The following is a 27,199-nucleotide window of genomic DNA, read 5'->3' on the forward strand; positions in this document are numbered from 1 at the left end:
TCCTGCTTCCTTTGCACAAACATGTTTCATTTACAGATGGGTCTTGTCCTAAAACTGTGGGGTGGGTAACCTTTGTTGGGGTCCAACTCCCATCAACCCAGCCAGCATGCCCAATAATCAGGGTTCAGACACCTGCACCCACAATGACACAATAGGCACCTGATGTGCTCAGAGGATGACTTTTGACAAATGAAGACATTTTGCTACTTAACATCAAATATTCATAGGCAATGTGTTTTGTGTTTAATAAAATATGTAGTCTTTATCTAGGTATCTCACTTATGTTGGGTGGCTATCAGTTCAAGGACTAGTAAGATTACAGTAATTAAGACAAATCTCTATGCTCAAGTTTCTGCCTTGTGTGCAAATAATCAGGGGACCTGCTGTGTTAAGAGGTCCTGAAAAAAGGGCTCTAACCATTATTTTTTGGTTTCTTCATGCAGAGAGAGTGCCTATTAAACTAGAGTATACAAAAGTCTTTTTCCTGTCACCCCAGATAACTTTGAGAAGAAAGTGAATTAGGGACTTAATGCTTATTTTTATGTGAGCATGAGACATGCATTTTTCTGTGGCATTTGAGAACCTCTGCACAGACAGCTTCGCTGTATTCAGTTCTCCCCTCCCAGCCCTTTCTCTTGGGGTGGTGGAGTGCTTGAATTCCCTCTCTACGGGGAAACTTTATACAGTTCTCTGTGTCCTTCAGAGTTGGAAGGGTAGAAGACGAGAGAGGTTTTTGTATAAGCAATAACTTCCCTCCATAATTCACACTAGGGCAAGTCACCCAAAACTCCAAAATCCTATTTCCAGAGGGCGGGAGAGTAAGGGTTTGTGTCTGTTGCTCAAATATACCCCTCAGCTATCTCTGCATTTAAAAAAAAATTGTAGGAGCTTCACACTAACCAGTTCACTTTCTCAGCACTTTTTTGTTGGGAGGCAGATGTCCTCCAAAAGACATCACAATGTAAGTCTGTCCCTCATGCTGGTTAGGAAGTGCTGAAGAATTCAGGAGGATTCCCCCCCCCAACGCAGAGCAGCTAAAAAATTAAGCTCTTGCCAATAAAAAAACCTTTTGCTTTGCTTATACAAAACAAATCACAGCCCACAGTACTCCTAAGTTTCACTTACACAGCTTCACTTCTTACATAGCCTATGGTCCTAAAGAAACAGATAAAAGACAAATAGAGCAACACAAGATTTTGTGAGGGCACTATCAGATTTGGGGTGTTTTATTGATACAGTTGAGAGGGGTAATAATTTGCTAGTTATTCTTCCCCTAGCACTGAGCAGTTGCACACACCGAATAAATATCTTGTTGCTTCTCCCCAGGACCTAGTGACTGAGTAGATAATATGGTTTACCAAATGGAGGTAGGAAGCAGAGTTGTATTTTGCTCTCTGCAGGACTTTTCAGTTCAGAGGGGAAAGCAAAGTTCTACATTTTATACCATCTTGTTTTTTTTAATTCTGTGGAAGCAAGACATATGCCTGTAATGACTGGTACTTCAGGAAACATGGTATAAAATGCACATTTTTTATAAAATAAATCCAAAATTACACAAGTTGCTCACCAAAATTCCTTATCTATGTTTTCTACACCAAAATATAAAAATATAAAAATGCTGAGAAACAGCTTGAGGTAAGATTTAACAATTCAAATGGCAATTTTCTTTTAAAAAAATAGCTATACAGATATCCTAATAATTTTGGAAGTTAACTACCATCAATAAAAAGTTTTTATACTAAAAAAAAAATCCCCAAAACAAGTTTTCAGCTAGTACAAAAGGGTATGAAGATACATTGTACAATACTGCACTTACTCATCTCAACACATGTACAAGTGACAACTCTCAGACTTGTACTGTACATATTAAATTGGCTTTGGATTAGCTGTTACTATCTGCACTGGAACAATTAACCTCAGTATTTGGCTGTTTTCCAGATGGTGAGTCAAGAGCTGAAACTTTACAGTGTCCATTTGCCTGAGTAATTCGTTGAGTATAAAACAAGATGTAGGCCTGGGCCTTGCATACTTCTTCCATAGTGCACATGTTGAGCTTGGAATCATTGCAATGAACCCAGAATCCTAGAAGACAAGAGCAATGAAAGTATTGCAGCACTGGTTCTTGTAACAGATCAAAGGATTTTATGTATTGCAATATAAGAATACTACATTGTACACAGAAATAGCTGTACTCCCCCCACCAAAAGGATATATGCAGAACTGTCCAAATGACAGGTTGGCCTCTTTGTGCAGCATTCATTACAATTTTATAAGATTCCCCTGCTTAAAAGTACAGTGGTGCCCCGCAAGACGAACGCCTCGCAAGACGAAAAACCCGCTAGACGAAAGGGTTTTCCGTTTTGGAGGCGCTTCGCAAGACGAATTTCCCTATGGGCTTGCTTCGCAAGACGACAGCCCATAGGGAAATCTCCGGGACAGTGGGGAAGCGCAGCGCGTCTTCCCCGCTGTCCTCAGACCTCCTCCGAAGCCTGGCGGCGGGGCGGGGACACCTCCTCCCGCCGCCGGGCTTCGGAAGGATGCCCCGATGCCGGGCGGCGGGGCGGGAAATCCTCCCTCCGCCGCCCGGCATCGGAAGGATGCCCCGATGCCGGGCGGCGAGGCGGGAACGCCTCCCCCCGCCGCCCGGCTTCGGGGCGGGAAAGCCTCCCCCCGCCGCCCGGCTTCGGGGCGGGAACGCCTCCCCCCGCCGCCCGGCTTCGGGGCGGGAAAGCCTCCCCCCGCCGCCCGGCTTCGGGGCATCGTCCCGATGCTGGGCGGCGGAGGGAGGATTTCCTGCCTTCCCAGGGGCTTTTAAATCGCCCCGGACAGCGGAGAAGTCCTCCGCTGTCCCGGGCGATTTTAAAATGCCGCCCGCCAGAAGAGGTCGGGGGAAGGCGGTTTCCATAGGAACGCATTAATTGATTTTCAATGCATTCCTATGGAAAACCGTGCATCGCAAGACGAAAAACTCGCAAGACGAAGAGACTTGCGGAACGAATTACTTTCGTCTTGCGAGGCACCACTGTATTGAGTTTAGGGAATGAAATATTCAATGAAATATTCGTGCTAGCAAAATGATTAGCACTAGCCCTGCCCCATGCACCACCCAAAAAACTACTTTATGGATTGGGAGAAGCCCCAGAAAAGATTTAGAGGGAATATGGTGGGGTGGGGGGGCATTACAGTTGCACAAAGAGAAATCCTTGCCCTGATGGAACCTTCTCCTTAACAATATGTCGAATATAACCCTTCTGTTGTGGCAGTGCAAGCTACTGTATCTACAAGGCAAGCTTAAATTGAATTTCAGATTCAAATTTGTTTGTACCTCCTTCTGAGTTATAGCAATAGGCAGTGTAGTGTCCTGAGCCAAAACCTTTCCCATGATGCATCACAACAGCAGACAGGTCATAGGTAAAGCAATCTGGAACAAGGGACTTGAGAGATTCTCTGCAGCAATAGGGCTCCATGTTGAGCGTCTGATCAAAGCTGACGTGCACACCAATCTTCTCACGATGATTACGTCCTGACCATCTTGGGTGATGAAAAGTAGAAAAAGGTTATTTTCTATTTCTTGTTCTTTAGGGTACCTTCAACATAACTAGAAGTTAAAAAATCTCTATTTGTGGGCTAAAGCCCGGGAGTATGTGTATCTCTTACAGTGTGGAAGCAGTTACAGAATCATAATTATAGGTCACCTTGTAGGCTAAGTCCTAGCGTCTGCAAAGTGCAGGAAATTCACAGTTAGGAGAATCCACAATAATAGTCTTTCCAGTCGCTATTTGAGAACCGCAAGTGAGAGAGAGTCCAACACACTTACAGATTATTAGTTTCATTGTAGAACACTTTCTGTTGGAGGTTTCTTTTAATCATGTAACTTATGCCCACTAGATCAAGTCCTCATTTGCAAGACACTCCTTCGTATCTGAAAAATTGCTTTCTTTATGTCCAGTGCAGAAGTTGGTTCCCTCACAACCACTCCCTGTGACAAATTTGACTGGTTTGTTCAAACCCAATTGACAAATACAGGCATACCTCGCGTTAAATATGCTTCAGGTTGAACGTTTTCAGGTTACGCTCCGTGGCAACCCGGAAGTAACGGAACGCATTACTTCCGGGTTTCGCCGCTCGCGCATGTGCAGATGCTCAAAATGACGTCATGTGCGGAAGCGGCGAATCGCGACATGCGCAGACAGCAGATGCAGGTTGCGTTCACTTCAGGATGTGAACGGGGCACTGGAACAGATCCCGTTCGCATCCAGAGGTACCACTGTAAAATGTTTTTCTCTAATGATACTGGTTCCTTAGGGATTCCCAATCACAGACTCTGAGAGGGTCATTTAAGAGTTTCATAGTAGGGAGAATTTCACCAGCTGTGCCTTCCCCAATCATTCCCTAGAAGTAACAAGAAAATCTGAGGGAATTATTCCCTGCTTTGTAATTTACCAAGCACCTGTCTTTCCTATATACCGTATTTTTCGCACCATAGGGCGCACCGGATCATAGAGTGCACCTAGTTTTTAGACGGGGAAATCAATAAAAAAAATCTTTCCCAGCCCCAAAGAGCAGCGTACAGGCTGCGCACAACCTCTTCCTGCCGGAGGGGTTGCGCGCGGCTATGGAACAAACCAAGGCAGCGAGCAGGATGGATCCCGCTGGCTGCTTTGGCTTCCTCTTTAGCCCCACGCAATCTCCTCCTGCCGGGAGAGGCTGCGTGGAGCTAAAGAAACCATAGCCCCGTGCAGCCTCTCCCTGCCTGAGGGGTTGCGCGCGGCTATGGCACAAGCCTGCATTCGCTCCATTTGACGCACACACATTTCCCCTCAATTTTTGGAGGGGAAAAACTGTGTCCAATGGAGCGAAAAATACGGGACTCTATGCTTCCTGGGGTCTCTTCACAGATTTGCTTCACAGTGGTGCTTTTTGTCTCTGAGGCATATGCAAGGTCTTAATTTAAGTCAAACAACTTTGCCTCACAGACAGGCTGCTAACATTTCGATACTGACAACTTCATTCCTTGAGCACCTGAAATGTTCAAGAATACCTCAATATCCACACCAGTTCAAATCATTGTCAGAAGCTTCATCAAATTCCTTTAATGCAAACCAGTATCGATAACAGGCATAATACCCCTTGGGTTCTGGGTGGAGCACACATTTTTATTGTAATCTCAAGAAGCATTCTTTATAATCAGACTAAATACACAGATCTTTTTTTATTAAAAAAAAGCATTCAGAGAAGGTTTCCAGCCCATTTTCCTTAATATGATAGCAAAGGTAGTTCACTACAGTACCTGAACCGCTTAAGGTGTAACCGCAGAACTTGAGGTAGTCGGCATACCATAAGTTGCTTCTGTGCTTCTGTGAGTATAATGGGCTTAGAAGAAAACTTCCTTCGTTTTGCTATGACAAGAAAAAGAAAATCCTCCACTCATATTCACAATAGATGCAAGTTGTAGAAATAATAAATCAATGCACTTTGGATAATACATGCCAAACATAGGTTGCCTCAGTCTAGATTAAAGCTTCTCAACTAAGCACTGGTTTAGAAGAATTTCTGTGTGTACAGTTTAGCAGGAATCCATTTTGGAGATATATTGTGGAAACATTACTTGAACATAAAGAACATTCAATATACAACTTTAAATCAGTTATGTGGGGGTTGAAGATTTTCTGCAGAAAAAAACCTAAATGTTTTAATTATTTGCAATACCAATTGGAATTTTTTTATTTATTTGCAATACCAATTGCAAATAATTAGGAAAGCATGGCATTTTCAGAATTTCTAGCCTTGTTTACTATAAGAAAATAAAATAAACCAAATTAGGGCATCAGAAAATTTTATAAAATGGAAATTTTCTAAATAATACATTTCAATGCAATTCAGTTCAAAAAATTCCAGAAAGCCCTCATCACAGGTGTATATGTTGGTATAAAACGCGAAGAGCTCCAGTGAAATATGGACAATGTACTGATGCAACCCTGAGATGAGCACATGATATAAATACTTTTTTAAAAAGTTACAAATGTAGATTGATAGTTTCGTTCCTTGAGATTACCCGTATTTTTCGCTCTATAAGACGCACCAGACCACAAGACGCACCTAGTTTTTGGAGGAGGAAAACAAGAAAAAAATATATTCTGAATCTCAGTAGCCAGAACAGCAAGAGGGATCACTGCGCAGTGAAAGCAGCAATCCCTCTTGCTGTTCTGGCTTCTGGGATAGCTGCGCAGCCTGCATTCGCTCCATAAGACGCACACACATTTCCCCTTACTTTTTAGGAGGGAAAAAGTGAGTCTTATAGAGCAAAAAATACGCTACCTTTATGTATCATATGACTTTATACTGTGAGCTGGGACTGTTCACACCTTGTTTTGCACATTTAACAGATGCACAAATAAGAGGCAATTTTTCTGATTGTGATGTTAAAAATGTACTGGCAGTATCTATGCTCTTAACCAAAGCTAGGCCACATTGTTACATGAAAGTCAGATGCCCGAGTACATGCTGCCTTTACTCACTGTTGCACTGATCACAGGCATATATCTTTCCTTCCAATGCTTCAGTTTCTGTAAACTTGGCCAACATTTCCGTCAACAAGCATGGATGCTGGCAGGTTGTCTCCTTTCCGTTGCAGTGGTATCGTTCGGGAAATTCCAGTGACAGATCCCAGAAGGGTTCTATAGTATTAGACTTATTATCACACGCAAGACACGTTACCTGTCAAGACAAAAAACACTTAATTTGACTCTCTAGCCCTCCCTTTTTTTGCAAGTGAATGTGCATACATATTGTAGATGTAAAGAGGAGGGGTGGAATAATCCAAAACCCCAGTCCTTCACACTGGAGGGGTTCTGGACAGAGTGGGAGGGCCCCCCCCCTGCCCACCTCTGGTTAGATCCACTGATGGAGAAGGGCATTTTGAGGATGGACTGGACCAGCATGAGATCTGCTGCAGTCAAGCAATGGCAACGGGCCCAATCCAGGGGGGAACTGACGCAATGAAGTGACATTCGCCCCCTGTCTTGGCCAGCGCAAACACTGAGACTATGGATGCAGTGCTGCCTGCATGAAGCCCTGTCGCTGTTCAGGTTCAGGGGATTAGGACTGTGGCCTTAGCTGCTTGGTTGCTCTTGAAAGCCTCATCATCATCTTAAAATTGATTACATTTTTTAAAAAAATGTAAAATTGCAGCTCAGTGACAGTTGATGTCCTTCCAGTTGACCCTTCATTTCAGCTTACATGACCCATCTTGAAAGCTGTTCCTAGTGATTTTTCTTTCTCCATAGTTAATTGAAAAATGCTTTTCAACTAGGGCCCCAATTTTGAAAAGCCCTCAGTGCACTGCAAACAAAGCCAGATATATGATGCTCTTTCTTATTTTCCACTGTAATTAATGCTGTTATTCTATCAATAAATAATTTATATATTACCAGTTTAATGTGTTTCATTAGTAGAGAGTCTTAATATTTATATTGTAGTCATTTTAGTATTTCCAGTGGGGGGGGGGAAAGATACATTTTTTTATATACAGGTAATGAAACAATGTATCTTGAAAGTGAAAATTAAGTGGGCATTCATGGGTATGGTGCAAAGGTTTCTAGGAAACAAGTCTAAAGTAGCTGAAAACTAGCAAATGCAAGGTAAAGCAAAATGAGAGGAGCGGAACAAGAAGTAAAATACCCCTCAATGATTAATCAAACTGCTGAAATCTAGGGATAGAACAATAATGCAATTGCATTATCATGCTAACTGTGAAACTGTGGGCCCAGGTGAAGTTTCCAAACCCAAGCAGTTCAACTCCACAGGGCAGGCATCCTCAAACTCAGCCCTCCAGATCCCTAGCTAACAGGACCAGTGGTCAGGGATGATGGGAATGTTAGTGACTCAAGCAAGGTTCTCCTGTGTTCAGGCTTCTGCACATGAATTACCACAAAATACAATAAGTACTTACAAGCTCCCGGTAGTATTTTTAATACCATTTAGGAATCCGCACATCAAGACTACAGAGGGCATTCTGATAAGTTATTATAGTTGCAATTAACAGACCAGAGCAGTCCCAGTAAAATCAGTGGTGATGCTCTGAGATCAGTGAATTGTGCAGAAAATTGCTTGAAATGCTATTACTCTCACTTCCTTAAAGATAAAAATCAAGCTGACAGAAGGCTGATTAGATTTAACTCTTTTGGATGAGTACATTTTCATATACGGCCAAGTATCAAATACATGTGAATTTAAATCATTAGATTTTTACTGTGTATGAAGTAGAAAAGTTATAACAGCTGCAGACACTTATTCTACTGGCATACATTATACAAGCATCCCAATTCAGTGATGGAAATTTAAGTCAGCTTTGACCTGAAAGCCCCATGTTCCAGATCTCAATTATCACAACAACCTGCAGCAAATTGCATGTTTTTACTACACGTAAAAAGATGTCTGATTTATAAGAGGCTAATAATTACTCTATTTTTTTTCTCCTGGAGAAGTAGATTATGCTATTTAATTTTATCAGTGCTTAAAGAAAATAATTAAAATAGAAAGGAAAGCTGGTTTAGATGTTGGTTTAGTAGCACTCTGATATGGTCATGCCATGAATGATCAGTATGCTCTCAGGAAGAGTAATGGAGATACTCTCTTCCAACAGCCATACCTTTAGCCTCCAACTTAATGTCTTCTTGCAAGCTTGAAATAAATGAATAGCTGTAACTACCGACAATCAGTACCTTTCTGTATCTGACAGTATTCTATATTTTCTTGTGCGTTCTTTAAAAAGTTATTTTCTGACACTTAATCTACACAATCCATGAAGGCAATATATTTATTTAAAAGATTTATTAAAAGAGACTACACCCCACTCCAGTGATAACAGTAAAACGAGTCTTCATTTTGATCCATTAATTTACATTAATATTTTAAATCACTGCAGAGCTTTGTGAATGCAACACAACATACCTGGCTTAAAAGCTGTCCATGAAAAATTGTATTGACCACATTCAAAACCTGTTTAATGAGTTTCCTTTGAGAAGTGGGGATGAGGGCTGGGCATTTTGTACGAGCTGTCTCCAATTCTTGCTGTACTTTATCCAAAAGTTCACAGAGAAATTCCTGAGCATCTTGCTGGGCATAACCACGAAAGGCTGGGATTAGTCTCCACACAGAATGGAGCATGGCAAATGGAGATACCAAAGCCCACTTGCCAGACCACATGACTTGAAACAATGTATGCAGCTCATGACAAAGAGAAATGTACTTTGAGCTTGGCTCCTTAGGCTGAATAAGTTCCATATTTCTGCTATTTGACGCTCCACCACTTAAGCCTGATGAAACACTAGATCGCCTTGCAGAAGACTCCTTGTCCTTAAATTGACTTTTGTTCACATGAAATATAGAGCCGGCAGATGGAGAATGCTTAGAAGATGATCTTGTTTTGCCATTGGCCGCAGCTGCTAACAACTCTTGAGTTTGGTTCAAATCAAGCTTTAAAAAACATTCCCGAAATATGAGCAAATGACTCAATACCTGGAGAACAGAGTTCATATAACATGTATTCCCCAAGTTGCGTAATCCTGTTACACCGGGAGTCACAGTAGGCCTTCGTTTAACTGGAGAGTCATTAATTTTTTTTAATTTTACATCATCTGAGGTAGCTGTTACTTTCAGTTCTACAGCAGAGTCCAAATTCTGTGGCATTTTTAGTGCATAGAGTGATATTTTTGAGGGTTCCTTATTTTGATTTTGCAAGCGAAAGCTCTTTCTTGGAGGCATTTTTTCCATTTCTTCTTTCAACTGGCGCTTTCTCTCTTCTCTTTTCTTCTTAGCATTGATCCTTCTTTCTTCTGCTTCTTCCCTTAGCTTCTCTTCTTCTAAAACCCTTTTCCCACTTGGTGTCAGTTCAAACCAAGATCTAAAAACTTTGCCCATTAATGCATGCCTCCTGTGCCACAGAGCTGTGAACATACGGTCTTGATTACGAAGCAAGGCTTGAGCACTATTATGGGAAAGGTAATCACTTGTGCCCATCGATCGCAAAATCCTGCCACTGCGAGTAGTACAGTCATAATTCTGACTCTTGATTGCATTTAATGTACTTCGCAACAGCTTTAAATCACCAGTTGCATTATCATTAAGAACATAGTCATCACAAAGGTAGCAGAAAACATACAGCTCATTCACTTCTAATGCCACTGGATGACTGCTTTCCTGAAAGTGCTTTAGTGCATGTTCTTCAATGTATCTTCCACAAGCAACATGTGAGCAGCTGAGGCAGGCCCATACAGATTCTGTAGTATTGCATACCATGCAATGCCACTTGTGAGGATTTACAATGGAATGGTCTTGGGCAAGCCGAAGTCTTCCTACATGTTTACACTTATCCATTCTCAATACTATAATGTTAATGAAATGCTACAGAAATTCATCTTCCAAAGGGTTTCTCAGTCTTTGCATTTTGACCTGCAAGCGGAAACAAAAGTTAGCTTCAGCTTTTTTTAGGACGTAAGAAGAATCTGCTGAATCAAATCAAAGACCCACCTAGTCTAGCGCCCTGTTCTCAGAGTGCCCAGCCAAATGCCTCCAGCAAACCTGAAAGCAGGACATGAACTTAGCAGCACTCTCCTCACTCATCCTCTACAACAACTGGCCTCAGAGGCATACCACCTTAGATACAGAAGCAATCATTCCTTGTAACCATTGATGGCAGTTTTCCTCCATTCCATAGCATGGTGTTGGACTAGATGACCCTTGGGGTCCCTCTCCCAACTCTATGATTCTATGAATTTGTCTAACCCCAATTTAATGCTGTCCAAGTTGGCAGCCTACAATCCATCTTATGATAGTGAATTCTATGTCTTAACTATGGAATATGTGAAGTACTTCCTTTCTTTGTCCTGTAACTTCCAACACTCAGCTTCACTACATGATCCTGGATTCTAATACTATGAAAGGAAGAGGGGGGGGGGAAACTTATTTCTATCCACCTGCTTCACTTAATGCATAACTGTACACACCTTTATCATGTTCCTCCTTACGCCAAATGTCAAAATCGTTCCCCATAGGAATAAATTATTCAGTATGGCAGAACCTTTTCCGTCTATCTGAAAATTTGCCCTAATCAGCATGAAGCATCAGTTTAAGACACATCTATTTAATAAATCACGGCTCAAGGTGGTCCACTGACAAATATTAGGATGGGGCACAGCACTTACACATGTCACTACATCTGTATACCATGACAAACAAGCCCCATGTGCCCTTGTAAAGGAAGATTATGAAACTTTAGCCTGACAAGGAGTCAAACTTTACTGGATACTCCCATTGTTTCATTAGCACATATCATTCTGTTCAGCGTTGCACCTATTCCTATCTACTGAATTACAACTTCATAAACATAACATTTTAAAAACTCAGTTTAGAAACACTTTTTTAAATTAGCTAAGCAGTGTACATTAATTAGTATAAAATATTTATAATTAAATACTGATAATAATAATCAGGCTTTAAAATGCTGATAAAAATCAACAGAATCTTAAGAACAATAAACATAATTAAATTACATGTCTGGGTAGGCTTCCTTAAACAAGGAGGTTTTTAGCAGGCATAAAACCCCCCACAAAAAACAGTGCAATGAAGACACCTGCCTGATATTGATAGGCACAGAGTTCCAGAGCATAGATGCTGACACATACTAAAATATTTTCCTCACAAGTGCAGAATGGATATTATATGGCACTTGTAAAACTGCCAGTACCACAGCTTGAAGAGGTCAAGTAGGCACATATGGAGTGGCAATACTTCAAGTAAAAGAGTTGACGGTTTTATATACTAATTGAAACAAGCCAGAAGCCAGGAGAGTTCTGTGAGCAGAAGTATTATATGTTGACAGGATCTTACTCCTGTCAGCAATTGTGCTGCAGCATGCTGTACTATCTGTAGTTTCCAGATCAAGCACAAGGAAAGCCTCACATAGAGCACACTGTAATAATTCAACCATGACTTTACTAATGCTTGGCCTACTGTGCTAAAACTATTCTGGTCCAGGGACAACAGCAGCTCCCGTCAACAGTCGGAGTTGATAAAATTATTATTATTTATTCAATTTCTATACCGCCCTACATCCGAGGATCATAGGGAGGTTTACAATATAAAAACACAAATACGTATAACATAGTAACAAACAAAAACAACACACAGCTGGTTTAAAGGGCCATAGATAAAAGCCCCCCCTGGCTACCCTTAGATTTTGCACCACAGACAATTTGCTGAATTCTCCCTCATGGGGTCCAACTTACAAACAGTTGGGACTCAAGCTCAGCTTACTTTTTCTCACATAGTTTAATAAGATGTGCATTATGCCATTTTATGTGTAAATCACCCTGATAATTATTAGATTCTTTCTTTCCCTTCTACCTTTAGCCATTTTTTGTTAAATAAAAAGTCCAAAATTCTTAAGTCTTTTCATTGTAGATTCTAATGCAAGAGTAAAAAAATGAATATAAAAATGCATCAAAAATGCTTTCCTACAGTTAAATAAACAGAATACCTGTACATCAAGGTTTTCTGGCTCATGTCTTAAATACAATTTTGAAATAACTGAGCAAATAGCCTCAATATATATCATTTCACTTTAAATACAGTCCTTCTACCTGCTGTCCTACCTCACTGACAAAATGCAAAAGTAAAAAGTAATCATCCCTTCTTTGGCCTCTACACATCATTAAATAATCACAGAACAGGAATTTTTAATATGAAGTAGAAAGTTAAATACAAATGCAGTAGCTTAACTTATTACTAATACAAATAGGCACTCGGTGCTAGATGCAAGTCAAAAAATATGAACTCCTACTATCATAAATCAGTATTTACACATAGGACTCAAATTATTTTCATCACTAAGCATCATATTGTTTAAAATTCCCAAACTGGTGCAGTGCAGATGTCAAGCACAGAAAGTAAGTTACAAATGTTAAGAGCTGTGTAGTAGAAATTAAATGGTGAATGTTAGCATGTATAACCAATACATGATAAATCTGGTCTAGTACTTTCAAATTGCATCTTAGCAGTACAGTCCTATACATTAGGAGTAAGCCCCAGTGAATTCAATGAACTTACTCCCAGTTAAGTTTGTATAGGATTACAGCCTAACAGCACAATCCTAACTATGTCTAGTCAGAAGTAAGTTGTATTGAATTCAATGGGGCTTACTCTCAGATAGGCAGGGAAAGGTGGGGGTATAGGGGGGAATTAACATCTTACTACAATCATTTACTTCTTACAATGAAAAGTGTTTCTTTGGCTGCAATCCTAACTATGTCTACTCAGAACTAAATTCAAAGTGGCTTACACCCAGGTATGTGAAGTTAAGACTGCACCCTGAAACCTAGATCTTCATGATCTTTCCATGTAATAAAGTTCATGCACTACCAAAGTAATTTAAGTACATAAAAACTTAACAAATCTCAACCTTTTAGCATTATAATCACTTGCCATCATTAAAGTCACAAACTTTTGTGTAAAATATACTACATGCAGTACTCCTTTCTACATAATCACTGTTAACCCAAAATTCTGTAAATAATAGGCTGGCTTTTTTTGCATACAGTTTTGTTTCACTCCAATTTACATTTAACTGCAGCTCCATGCTGACCTACAGTATTAGGAAATCTACTAGTTCACATTGTTTCATAGATTTCCCCCTCCCATTATCTTCTGATACTTTTTCAATGAGTTTTATGCACACAAACCCTAAGTAACAAAGATTCAAAAGGTATGCCTTATTGTCAGTTACTCAACACAACAGAAGAGTTCAAGTGTGGGGCCAAGTGTGGATGCTTATTCTAAGAATGATATTATAAATCATATAAGATTTATTAAGAAAATGTTTCCTCTACTCATTCTGGTCACTAGCTTTTTTTTTTAACACATTCATTTGTGATACTCCTATCAGTGGATGTTCTTTAAGAAATTGTGTTTGCAGACACAGCCTTCAGGTGTATAATCAAGATCACTTAAGATATATTTAGTAGTCCTTTGTATTCTCAGTCAGGATAGTTAAGGGACAGTAAATAGACAAGTTTCTCCTATTTATCTTTCTTCTAATCTGTTCACCTAATCTATGTCAGCTATTACCAACAGGAAGTATTCCAGATCAATGAGCTTGCAGGTGCCAACTTCCAAAATACAAGAAATATGTCAGGAAGGGTGGATGTAAGTAAGATGAGACTTATTAATTCAGAGGAAGTGACAACATACTGAGTGTATTAACCTCGACTTTCTAAAGCCACTACAAACCTATTCCAGGTGCAACAAGTGCTTCCTTTGAAAGATAAGAGTTACATCTCTGAAAGTAAACATCTCAACAGGTCCGCAGAAATCTGTTCCCTTTAAAATAAATAAATAAATCAAGGCAGAAGTAAAAGCTAGACACCCATTTCCACAGCATAAAAAGTTTTTAACACACTTCCTTCCTATCCCACCATCTCAAAACGAAAACGTCTAGTCATCCAGAACCGGCTTTAACCTATGGAGGCCGATAACATGGGGACCGTCTCCACACGAGCAAGTTACCTATAAAACATTTGTGCGCGCGTGAATCAAGATGCACATCGGGGAACCAGCCCACTCGCAATTATTTAAAAGGATGTAGCTAATCCAGCGCCCCCGGGACTCCCAGCACTCCGAGGGGCGCCTCCGAGCCCCCTCTTTCTCGTCCCAGGATAAGGGAAGGAGCCTCTCGACGGGATGGCGAAGAAGCCGAGGGAGAGAAGTTTCTCCTTCCCGGCTCCTTCGAAGAGGCGCCAAAACCCCAGCTCGGGAGCGGGGGCTTCCCGGGTGACGGAAAGAGCAGCGGAGGACACTACTTGGAAGAAGTAACGGGCTGCTTCCTCGCTCTCGGAGCGCTTGGCATCCCCCGGCTGCCCCCGACCGGACCCCCCACGCCCCGCCACCCGCCCCGCCTCCCGGAACCCCAGGGTGCGCCAGAGCCCGCCAACTCTCACCGGACCGGCTCGAGCCATGTCCCTCTGCTTGCGGCGCGCTCCCGCTCAGCCGCTCAGCCCCTCGCGCAGCCGTCGTCCCCGGCGCCAGCGCCCGCCAGCAGCAGCCGCCGCCATCTTGTGCTCCCCGCGCCTCCAGCTTTTCAGTGTCACAAGCAACCGCCCCCTCGGCCGCGTCAGCGCCGCGCCTCCCTCGAGCGGCTCTCTCGCTCGCACACGCAGCGGGGATCCCGCGGGCGGCGCTTGCCTCGTGGTCCTCGGCGGAGTCCCGCTCGAGCGTCTCTCTCTCTCTCGACCTGCCATAATAAGAGCCCTTCGCCATGTGCTGCCTCAATAGTAATGGGGGTTACTGTTGAGCCAAGGTGGGCCATGGAAGCTGCCTGACACCGAGTTCAGACCGTTGGCCCATTCAAGCTCAGCATTGTGGTCACTGACTGGCAGCGGCTCTTCGGAGTTTGGGACCAGGGTCTTTAACCAGGGAGCCCTGCCAGGCGGTGCCTCAGAAGCGTCCCATCCTGAAGGAGGAGAGGAGAGGAGCGACTGAACGCTGTTAGGGCACCACACAGAGAAGGGGGAGTGTGTGGAGGCTCCCGCAGCCGAGCAGCCTCCTCTTGCCGAGACTCTTTGGGCGCTACAGCAGGAGTGGAAGCTGATCTTGCTCTTCATTTGCTTATGTGCTTTTTCCGGACATCCATCCTTCCCCGTCAAGCTGCCCAAAGAAGAGCGAGCGAGCAGAAGTGCCAATTGCCTCTGTAATAATCGTCAGCCCTCCTCCTCTGCTGTTCCTGGGCAGCCCCACTTGGCCTAACTAACTAACTTTGCAGAGGGAGAGTATTTACATTTCTTGTTTTAAAACTGAGTGCCATCGAATATAAGAAATAAAAGAAGAATTTTACCTACAATTAGAAATCAATATGAATCTTTGATGCAGATGCACTGTGAGCCACCTGAATGGAAATTTGTGGGCATGCCTCCGTTTGGGAACCCCTGCTGTAAAACATATGTGGAAGAAAGAACCACTTTAGATCCACTCCCTGCCCCCTGTTAAGGTGTGAGGAAGCATGTCTTTAAAAACACTGCACCTCCTGCCATGCAGGAAGACAGGGTCATTGTCTTTGTTTCAGATGCTTCTTTCAGGCCAGAGAACAAAGCTCTCCATTAGCAACATGATAGAGCTTATGCACATGGATGTAGTAGGAAGAATTCTTCCTTTAACAGACATAGCTGTATTCCAAATAGTAAGCTATAGGAGTTGGGTCAGCTTGGGCTGGAGAGCACAGCCCTATAACATTGCAGATATTTTGAGGACAAAATAGGCTGAGAACAAAGCCAGAGTTAGGCTGTGAGTCTGGAGTGTGCAGGAGTACTAGCAGAGGAAAGAATCACTGGTAAAAGGTATGTGGTTCAAAACAATATCCCTTTAGGTTTTAGGTTGCATTATCATCTGTATTATTGGTCGATATGACAACCTTGTGATGTTCCTCCGGCCTCATGAGGAGCCTCTTCAGTAGGGTTGGTGAGTGTGCCCCCCCCCAGGCCAGGTGAAAGGGCCTTGCAGGGAACAGCCTCACAGCTGGCCTATGTTCCTCCGGCCTCATGCAGCTACCTCTACTCCAAGTAGAGGCTACCACAATGTCCACCCCTTACTTTAGGGAAAGGCCCTATAAGATGGTTTACAATAAAAATGTCAGAAACAAATTTAAAAGAATAGACTTTGAAATTATTCTGGGATAGTTCTAAGAAATGTGCCAGAGTGTTCCACTGGAGTAAACATGTTTTATGTTTTAAGCAGAAAATAAATACAAAAATCTGAAATACAGATTGTTACCAAATCTGCAATCCTATACAGACCATCTTTGCTGTGAGCCATCGATTTTTAGAGTTGGAAGGTATCCTAATAATAATAATAATAATAATAACAATAATAATTTATTATTTATACACCTGGCTGGGTTTCCCTAGGGTCATCTAATCCAATACCCTGCAATGCAGGAGTTTTGAGGAAAGCATCCATGCTAGATGACCATGCTCCCTACCTTGCAGGCCTTTTTCCACCTGGGCTGGGAGGGCAGGGCCCTGACTGACTCCCTCCAGCTAGAACAGACCCAAGTCATCAAGCCTGAGCTTCCACAGCCACTGCCCACCATGAACCACCATTGGCAGGATTAACAGCAACAGCAGCAGGTATGGTCTGAGCTTATGATAATATTTTAGTCCTGTTAATTAAGTTGTTTTGAATGTATACTTTATACTTGACTTTCTTCAGTAATGTTTTATTCTGGATTGTTTTATTTTATGTTTTAATGTGCTGTAAACCACTCCAATAGTATTTTTTTAAAATAAATACCGGTAAATAAAATGGTATAGAAATGAAATTAATAATCATAGGAGCATGGCAGTAAGCCCCACTGAACATCATAGTAAGAGTGCAGTTTTCCTATTTAATTCATTTGAAATAAATAAATAAATATTTTAATACTTCAAGCTAGTATCTCAGCAGCATAACCCTAACAGTGCTATGGAGAAATAAGTTTAAGTGATTTCAGTGGGATTTACTTCCTGGTAAATAGGTAGTCTATAATTGCTTTGTACTTACCTGGGAGTAGATCCCATTTAATTCATTGAGGCTTACTTTTAAGTAGACATGGATAGCTTACACTGTCTGAGTATTCTACAAATTTTATAACATTATTGAAGTGCTTCAGATTGCTTACTGAAGTCCCACTAAGCACTGTAATTGAATTGCTGCCCTATTTTTCAGAGATCTTCCTGCCTCTTCTATCTAAGAATAAAAGAAAATGTTACAGCCCATTCTTATGCTGATTTGAATGGAGCTGCCCCTCCTCACTCAGCTTCTTAGTTCTTTTACTACCGGTACTTCTCTTTTACTTGGGATTTTCTTTGCAGACAACCCCTTTGAGAATTTACTTTTATCTTTTTTTTAATACTTATTTTTAGCAGAAAAAGCAGATTAACAAGATTTTGCCTTGACACTTTAGGAAAGAGGTTTTACTTCTCAAGAAATCTCATCTAGACTCTAGAGATTTTATGCATTTAAAGCACTATTTACTTAAACTTGAATATATTCCTGTTTCTTCTGTGAGTTAATGATTATGCTATTTTATTGTATTCGAGTTGTAGTCTGTCATATAAATTAAATTAATTATAACCCTGGGGAGTAGGCCAGAGACAGATTCTAATGCAATAGGAATGCATCCATCGGATTTTTCCATTGTTCTTTGGATATGTATAATGTGATTTGAGGGCTTATTTAAAAACAAAGCAATTACCTAATTGCAATTTAATGTCAAACATACAAACTGAACCTGGTGTGGTAATTGTTGCTCCAGCAAAGTCATTGAAGTTTACAAAGCCATTACAGATGGCTAAAGAGATAAGACCAATGAAATGCTGTGATCAACTTCTTAGTTTCTTCAAGAGTTATGTCTGCAGCAGTAGTACATCCTATCTCACTTCCCACAAATACTCACTTCTTGAATAAATTGATGGAGAAAGTGGTGGAGCTGTTGCAGGTGTTCCTGAAGAATACAGATTATGGAGAGTTGGGCAGAAGGAAGGCAACTTTGTTTCTGCTTCCCAGTCTCTCAGCAGCTTTCGATACCAATAATCATAGTATCCTCCTAGACCTGCTCTGTCTGAATTGATATTGGAGACACATTCTGTGGCTACTACCTATAGGTGAATAGTGTTGGGAAATGTTTTTTGCCCCATGTTCCTTGCACTATGCTGTGCTGCCATGAGCGATCTTGTCTTCAATGATGTTCTACTTCTATATGAAGCCAACAGGAGTGGTCATTAGTAATTTGGGCAAAATGTCAGTAGTATTCTGTTCTGTTTCTCCATAATATCTGAGTCAGAAACAACTGTGTATGATCTAGTGTTTCCCAATTCGTGGTCTGTGGACCCCAGGGGGTCCATGGCACCATTCATGTAACAAAAACTACCATATATCAACTTTTCAAAAGTAGGGGGATCCATGGCTTGGCTTTTGAAAAACAGGGGATCTGCAGTACTTACCTAACTGGAAACCACTGATCTAGACCATTGTCTTGGTTTCATAATGGACTTGGATGAGCGAATCTAAACTAAATTTGAATCCTGCGGAAAAAGAGACACTGTAGGTAGCTTTACCGGGTCTTAGAGATTGGTCATTTGCCTGTTCTGGATGGGGTTGCATTCCATCTGAAAGAACAGGGTCATAGTGCTCCTGAGTCCATCATGGTTGCTGAAGCTTCAGGTAGCCTCAGTGGTTAGAAGTTCCTTTTATCAGCTATAGCTATTACACCAAATATGGACATTCTTGGACAAGGATAGCCTGGCCACAGTGATTAATGCATTGGTAACTTCAATACTCCAATTACTGCAATTTACTGTGGAGTGGGACGCTGATCGAAAGGTCAGCGGTTCGAATCCCCGCGGCGGGGTGCGCTCCCGTTGCTCGGTCCCAGCGCCTGCCAACCTAGCAGTTCGAAAGCACCCTCGGGTGCAAGTAGATAAATAGGGACCGCTTTCTAGCGGGAAGGTAAACGGCGTTTCCGTGTGCAGCTCTGGCTTGCCAGAGCAGTGATGTCACACTGGCCACGTGACCCGGAAGTGTCTTCGGACAGCGCTGGCCCCTGGCCCCTTGAGTGAGATGGGCGCACAACCCCAGAGTCTGGCAAGACTGGCCCGTACGGGCAGGGGTACCTTTACCTTACCTTTTACTGTGGAGCTACCCTGGGGTCCATTCTGAAAGCTCCAACTGGTGCAAAATGCTGTTGCTGGACTTTTTTGAGGATATACTACTGCCAGTATACAACTCCAGTGCTTAAAAGCTTGCACTGGCTGACTATATGCTACTGGGCCAGATACAGAGTTCTTGCATTAATTTACAAGGACACCTTAAGGACCACCTGATTCCTTATATCCCTGCCCCATTACAGGGGAGTCTTTGTTAGTAGTACCCCATTCAACTCCCACCCGGAAACCAATGTCCCCACTGTGGAATGATGTGTGGATCCAGAATTGGCCTCCATGGTCACTTACGGACTCATTGTTAAAACCATGTTTATGGAAGATAATCTTACTTGGCTACAAGTGATCGCCAAAGAAGAAGAAGAAAGATTGCTTGGACCCAACTCTATGGAAATCCTTCCTGGCAGAAAGCATATAGGCCTCCTTCCTGTTGAACTTCAGTGCCTGGTCAGCTCCCCCCTCCCCCTTTCAGCAGGCACTTTAAATAAAGTTTTCTGATTTTGTAGATAATTTTACGGATTTTATCTTTAGTGTATCTTTTGTAAATGTATTGTATTGTATACTCCTAGACAACAGTGCTAAGCAGAATATAAATAGTTGAAGTAAATATTTATTTATTTTATTGTTATTGATTTATGTTATTGCTTTTGCTATTTTTACTTTTTATTTGTTCATTTTCAGAAGGACTCTAAGGAGCCCCCCCCCCAGCTCCTAAGGGGAAAAAAATGATACTGGTGGCCCTGGGGGATTCCACATACGTCTGAGTAGATTGTGGAATTGTCCTTTTGCTTAAATCAGCTGAATTTGTTAAATGCTAGCCACCCACCTCGGTGATTCTATTCTGACCTCACAGAAATATAGCAGCCTATAGATCCATAAAGGTCGAGTGTGTCTACAGCAGAGATTAATCACATTATGAACTTCTTCCCAGAATATCAGTCAGTAATTGAGCTAGTAGTTTGGCTGCAGTTGGTAGTGACAGCTGGGAATCCTGGTACTTTTCTGTAAGGGTGGGCAGCTATCCATCGTAATCTTGGCAACATAGACAAAGCTTAAATGGCTGTGCCTTGAGGGACTCTGAACAAAATATTTGAGAGATTTCAAACGGAAGCCCGAGAAGAAGAAAAACATTGAGGATTGATTGAAGATGAAACAAAAACATTGTGCCACCACTTTGTCACCTCCAACCTAGGGAATTGTGGTTGTCTTATTAGCCAGATCTTGCGTCTGTGGTTGCTGCTGTTGAATACCATGGCGATTCTCAATAAAACCTCCCTCATCAATGATATGATTGTGAATGAGGAGGTCAATCTGGTATGTATCACTGAGACCTTGGTGGGAGAGCAAAGCAGAGTTGGTCTCACCCAGCTATGCCTGCCAAGGTACTCAGGGCAGCATCGGGGCAGACTTGAGGGTCAGGAAAGGGAGTTGCTTTGGTCTTATAGAAATGCCACCTCTCTCTCTTGGCTCTGTGTCCAGTTAAATGGGGATCTAGAGTGTTTGTTCCTGGTGTTGGATTAGGAATTTTTCTGGTTTACCATCCACTTCACTGCCCATCAGTTTTCCAGCCTGAGCTGACAGAGCTGGTCTCTGAGGTGGGATTCAGGACTCCTAGACTGCTTGTTTGGGGGGGATTTCAACATCCATGCTGAATACAGTTCAGAAACTTCAATGAGTTCAGAATTCAGCAGCCAGATTGCTCACTGGGGCAAGACAGTTTGAGCATATTGCACCAATCCTGGCCCAAGTGCACTGGCTGCCAATCAGTTTCCAGGCCCAATTCAAAGTGCTGGTTTTGACCAAAAAAGTCTGAAACAACTCAGGACCACAATACCTCAAGGACCATCTCTTCCCACATGAACCAACCCAGACCCTGAGATCATAATCTGAGGCCCTTTTTCATGTGCCCCCTCCACGAGAGGTTTAGAGGGTGGCAACACAAGAACAGGCCTTTTCTGTGGGGCCCCCCCATTTGTGGAATGCTCTTCCCAGGGAGGCTCGCCTGGCACTTTTGTTAAATATCTTCTCGGAAATCTTTGGTTAATTACCAACCTTTGAGCTTTGAAACGTGTGTGTGTGTGTGTGTGTGTGTGTGTGTGTGTGTGTGGTGTTTTGTTTTGTTTTGTTGCTGTGCAAACCACAAAACGCACTCTCCCTGACATGCAACCTTATTAGGACATTTTCCACATTTGTACAGCACCAAGCACTCACCAGCAATGAGGATGATGATGATTTTAATTTCTACAGCACTGAGTACCTGGTAGCAATTATAATCAACATTTCCATGTATAGCACCAAGCACTCACCAGCCCTCGCCTATGATCAGAGATGCTGTGACACTCAAAAGCCAGTGTGGTGTAGTGGTTATGAGTGGCAGATTAGGGTCTGGGAGACCAGCGTTCAAACCCCCACTCAGCCATGGAGTTCATTGGGTGGCCTTGGGCCATTTTCTCTCTGTCTCTCTCTGCCTAAAGCTAGCTCACAAGATTGTTGGGATTAAATGATGAGGGGGAGCACCCATGTACCCCACATTGAGCTCCTGGTATAATAAGGTGCAGTATATAAGAATAAATGCAGTATATAAATTGTTGTCCAGCAACATTTGAAATATGAAGTCAAAGTGGAGAAGGTGACCAAGGCAAAAAATCAAGGAACAGGTGGGTGGGGGGCAGAGGGAATGTGTGGGCAAGGGAAGTAGGAGGAGGTGTCAAAGCAGAAGAGGAAGCAGCTGCTGTACTGCTGCTTTACAAGGTAGGGTCCTTGTAGTTGCTGTGTAAAGCAAGGGCAGCCCCAGGGCAGTAGCCTGCTTCTCCTATAGGCCTGCTGCTCTTTGGACACTCAGCGAATAGGCTTGCTGCTGTCATACATAGGCTATGAAAGCAGCAAGCCTATTCACCCAGGCCAACCGCCCAGAGAGGGGCAGCACCTTAACAAAGAGGAAGAGGAAGAGAAAGAGAAGCCACTGCCCCACTGCCACCACCACTTTGCCCAGTGGCTCTGGCTGCCCCACTGTGTAAAGGAGCAGCAGGGAAGCAACTTCCTTTTCCTCTGCAGTGCCACTTCTCTTAGGCATTGGCCTCATCCTGTGTCATTGGTGGGCTGGCTCTGCATAGAGGACACAATGAAGCCAGTGGCATCCCAACACAATGTAATTCTCTTCCCCAATCCCATTGAAGTACCCTACTGAAATGACCCAAACCACCTTGGAGTCAGAGGCAGTATGCTTCATTGAGAGTCCATTTTATGAAGTCTCCATTGTGTCATGAGTTAGGTGATGTCCTTATAATTTCTAATTCTAGTGTACTAATAGTTTAAGATAAAACACCTCAGGATAGACTTAAGTTTAATAAACTGAATCTCTTTTTTTCTGCATCTATATAAGATAGCACTATTAATTATTATTATTTTACCACCAACAGTAAATTTCTCTAACAAATATTGTTATTGTTTTAATGCACCCTCAGGAATCATAACTGGGAGGTGTTGAAATAGGAAGGTGAATTTAGGTTTCCCCCAGCCGTGAAAGATTATTTTTCTTCTACTGCGCAAGTTATTACTTTACATTTCTTGAAAGGGGAACAAGATTTCACTTTCATAACCTCTTTAGATGTAACAATACTCAGGTGTAGTGTTAGGTTTGAGAGCTGTTGCAATCACCTTCGTTCTGTTACCAGGGATGTTAATAGATAGGAGGATGAGCACATAATTTATCTCATGCCCTATGGAAGTCGCTGAGCTGTTTCTGTAAGCACTGGAATGACAACCAACATATTACTTAACATCAGTAAAATGTCGTTGGTAAATGTATTACATGCTGCCTCCTATTAATTGAAATTCTCTGCTCAGATCTTGTTTGCTAGCCCTTCACTAGTTCCTGTAAAAGAAACTGAGGAGCAGGGGAAGCCTGCTTGGTGCACAAGGATAATTTTATCAAGTGTGAGTAGTACACATTGACTCTAGCCATAGCTTCTGAAGATGAATAGAATTGTTGGATTGCATTCAAAAAATTTGATCTAACATTTAATTTATGTAGCAGTGTCATTAAAATTGGCCATTCTAAGTGATACAAAACGTGAAGAGCATAAAGCGATAATAAAGCTGAGGGAATTGATTTTGTTATAAAGAATAGTATTTCCTCACAGAATTTGACAATTGACATCTTGGCATAAAGCCAGTCTGGTCTATTCCAGCATATTCTGTAAAGTAAAGTAAGGAAAGGAAAGGAAATATTAAGCTGGGCTGCTAGGTTGGAAGTGAGGAATTTAGCATAGTACTACCCTTGAGAGAAGGGATCATTACCTGGTTTTAATATGGCTATGAGGTTCAATCAGCACCACATTTCTGGAATCACACCCCATTCTAAGATTTCATTAGGTTGCTTTAAAAAAGGAGACCCAAACCCCACTAAAAGACTTGTAAAATGCCCCTCCAAGCCCATTAATGTCTAGGATCTTGCAATTCTTTAACTTTTCAATAGCTGCACAGGGGAAATAGGCTAAATTAAATGGTTATTCTGTTCCTGGCTGAAGGACTTGATTTTGATCCTTTTAAAAAATGCCTTATGCTGCCAGAATCTGGTATTACCAGACAGGGCCGGCTGTTTCATGGGGCAGAGTGAGACAGCTGCTTCACAAGGCGAATTGTAAGGAGAAGAAAGTGGCCAGAAATGTGTGCTACATGGTCTGCCCTGCAGCCTCTACGCTAGCTTGCTGCCCGAGTGTGCGGTGGAGGACTTTGTTCCATCACCAATGCTGAAGTAATATTCAGCTATCAGTCTACTTACATTTTTTGGTACAGAATGGGGCGTATACCATATTGTCATTCACCTCAGGCAACAAAATGGCTTGGGCCACTCCTGATGTCAGAAGTAACCCATCCAGGGGGTCCCTGGCACCATTCAAATAACAAAAACTACCACTGATATATTGGCTTTTGAAAAACAGTACTAAATGGGGACCACCGGTCTAGGCAATAGTCTTGATATTTCTGTTTCTATATTGATACAAGAACCTGTCCTAGTAGCATCGGGAAAGCGAGTGCAGTTGATTTATCAGAGGTGTCACTTTAGCTTTCTGGTCTGTGTTTGACAAATATTTATCACTGTACTTATGACTTGTCAGGGTTTCCAGGAAGTATCAGGGTACAGTTGGACATTTATTGCCATGCACTGCAGATATGCATCTCAGGTCACAATGATCATACTGTCAGTGCTGCAGCTTGTGAGGAAAACTATGAAATGCATTTAATGTATGAGATGACATATTTGGGTGTCTCCATACCAACCTAGCAGTTCGAAAGCACCCTCGGGTGCAAGTAGATAAATAGGGACCGCTTTCTAGCGGGAAGGTAAACGGCGTTTCCGTGTGCAGCTCTGGCTCGCCAGAGCAGCGATGTCACGCTGGCCATGTGACCCGGAAGTGTCTTCGGACAGCGCTGGCCCCCGGCCTCTTAAGTGAGATGGGCGCACAACCCCAGAGTCTGTCAAGACTGGCCCGTACAGGCAGGGGTACCTTTACCTTTACCTTTTACCTATACCACAGTGTCCGGATTACTTACTTATTGCATTTATATTCCTCCAAGGAGCTCAAGGTGGAATGCATAGTTCTCCCTCACAATAACCCTGTGAGGCAGATTAGTGAGTGACTGGCTTAAGTGAGCTTCATAGTTGAGTAGGGATATAAACCTTGGCCTCTCAGGTCCGACACTCTAACTCCTACACCACAGTGGCTATAATCTACACACACACACACAACTAGCATTCCCATGATCCACTGAATTATTTTAAATTTACAAAGAAAAAGTGCATGTATTCTCAGATATGCTTGGCAGTACAGTCATAATTAATAATTTATTCAGTGATTTGGATATGAGCACTTGCTTAAGAACATCCAAAGTGCATTGCTGGATCAGGCCGAGGTTTACCTTGTCTAGAATTCTTTGTAGGAATCACAGCAACGAGGAGGCACTACTAGGAAGCTCACCACTAAATACTTTACAGAATACCTCCTCACCCTGCCATAAAATATGAAGTTTACATTAAACATTTCCACAATAAGATTTTACTTACTTTCATTTGGCCACAAGATGGCACTCCAGGACAACAGCTCCCATGTTTCCCTGCCTGCAGATGGATCAAGTTGATTAATATTTGCAGACACTTCTTGAATATGAAATATTAATTATGTTGAAAATATTTCTTATTTTAATGTATTGGGACCTTGGTATAAAATGATTAAATAGGTCTTGCATTCGGACAAAATAAATAAAAAGTATTTATTTTATTTATTTAAAATAAATAAATATTCATTCAACAATAAGGCCTCCATGGAGGTCAAAGCCATTAAGAAATCAGCATACAATAAAATCACAATAAAAAATACAATTAGTCACATGTTAATATATTAGTAAAATAGGCTGCAGTTCAAAAGCAACGCATATGCTCTGATTTACATGCAGTAGTTATTCATATTGTTTTAGTACTAGTGATTTTCTGAAAATATTGTAATTTGCATTATTCCATTATTTAGCTATTGTTCAAAAAATATTTTTCACATTTTTATTCCAGTCTCATACAAGTGGTGACCGTTTTGTGTGTGTTTAATTGACGCACAACTACCGATGTGTGGGTTGTTTTGGACCCAGAAGAGGGCAGAACAGGGGCGGAAAAGGGTAGGCTTATGCGTGCTCCGCCAACCTGCTGGTGAGGAGAGGGCAGGAATGCACCCCCCCCCCCAAATTGGAGGTTGCCTGTATAGGATAATCTCATTAGAACACATGTGTGAGGTAGGTTAGATTTAGGGGTAATCATTTGCCCCAGCAAAGAGCTTCATGGATGGGTGGAAATTTGAATTCTGTCTTCCCAGTTCCATCCAAACACTCAGGATTTTCTGAGGGAAGCCATGGCAGATGAAGTGAAATGAAGCCAGGATATGCTGGCAGTGAAATAGGGCCTTATTCTTTCTTGCAGGAGTTGAAGTCAATTGTTATATTGGCATATAGTAAGTCCCATTCACACACCCCCTCAGCAATACGAAAGTCATCTCCCTGTGATATGTGAATGGAACTTAAGGCTGTTCACTCTCAGTTTCCTGAAGTGAACAGTGGCAAAATGAGACAGTTTTCATACACTGCTGAGTACAGTACTTAGAATTAGAGTTGACTCCAGAGCGAGAAGCTGAGGTGTGCCCTGTTCTCAGGATGTGAGTCACTCCATCTAGAGGCAGCTGTTGTTAGTGAGAGATCCTTTCTTCTGTACTGGAAAAAAATAGTGTTGTGTCTTTGCTTAACAATGCTGCCATTGTTACCAAAGCCTGATGTAGAATAAGCACCATTTGTTTTAAGCTCAGTGTGCTTTTGGTGTATGGAGTTTAGGGATTGGCTTAAGCAGCTGGGTCTGGCACAGAATATCATCAAACGTCTATAGGAAGTTTGGGTTTGGTCCCAGCTCTGAATCC

The 27,199-nt window shown here is 42.1% G+C and overlaps 1 protein-coding gene and 2 long non-coding RNA genes across 4 annotated transcripts in view; 1 reads left to right on the top strand and 2 right to left on the bottom strand.

The window, feature by feature from the left end:
- Nucleotides 1-1,194: 1,194 nt before the first annotated feature.
- On the bottom strand, nucleotides 1,195-15,311 carry USP44 (ubiquitin specific peptidase 44). 2 transcript variants are annotated; one of them, XM_081926632.1, is made up of 7 exons: nucleotides 14,994-15,311; nucleotides 14,287-14,376; nucleotides 8,953-10,452; nucleotides 6,519-6,717; nucleotides 5,291-5,399; nucleotides 3,326-3,531; nucleotides 1,195-2,082 (listed from the first exon to the last, which is right to left on the bottom strand). In XM_081926632.1, the coding sequence occupies exons 3-7, from the start codon at nucleotides 10,375-10,377 to the stop codon at nucleotides 1,883-1,885; spliced, it is 2,139 nt and encodes a 712-aa protein (XP_081782758.1). In that variant the 5' UTR covers nucleotides 10,378-10,452; nucleotides 14,287-14,376; nucleotides 14,994-15,311; the 3' UTR covers nucleotides 1,195-1,882. The 2 variants fall into 2 exon arrangements, with proteins under 2 accessions (XP_081782758.1, XP_081782757.1); XM_081926631.1 differs by lacking the exon at nucleotides 14,287-14,376.
- Nucleotides 15,312-15,521: 210 nt separating this feature from the next.
- The window catches only part of LOC309378526, a 58,344-nt gene continuing 46,666 nt past the window's right edge, over nucleotides 15,522-27,199 (top strand). The window contains exons 1-2 of the long non-coding RNA XR_014172126.1: nucleotides 15,522-16,385; nucleotides 16,953-17,174. This is a non-coding gene — a long non-coding RNA (uncharacterized lncRNA). The remainder of the gene's footprint in view (nucleotides 16,386-16,952; nucleotides 17,175-27,199) is intronic.
- Nucleotides 23,182-26,993, bottom strand: LOC309378525. Its single transcript, XR_014172125.1, has 3 exons — nucleotides 26,889-26,993; nucleotides 25,813-25,866; nucleotides 23,182-23,496 (listed from the first exon to the last, which is right to left on the bottom strand). It is a non-coding gene; the product is annotated as an uncharacterized lncRNA (long non-coding RNA).

The sequence above is a fragment of the Podarcis melisellensis genome (assembly GCF_964234715.1).
Source record: "Podarcis melisellensis genome assembly, chromosome: 10".
NCBI lineage: Eukaryota > Metazoa > Chordata > Lepidosauria > Squamata > Lacertidae > Podarcis > Podarcis melisellensis.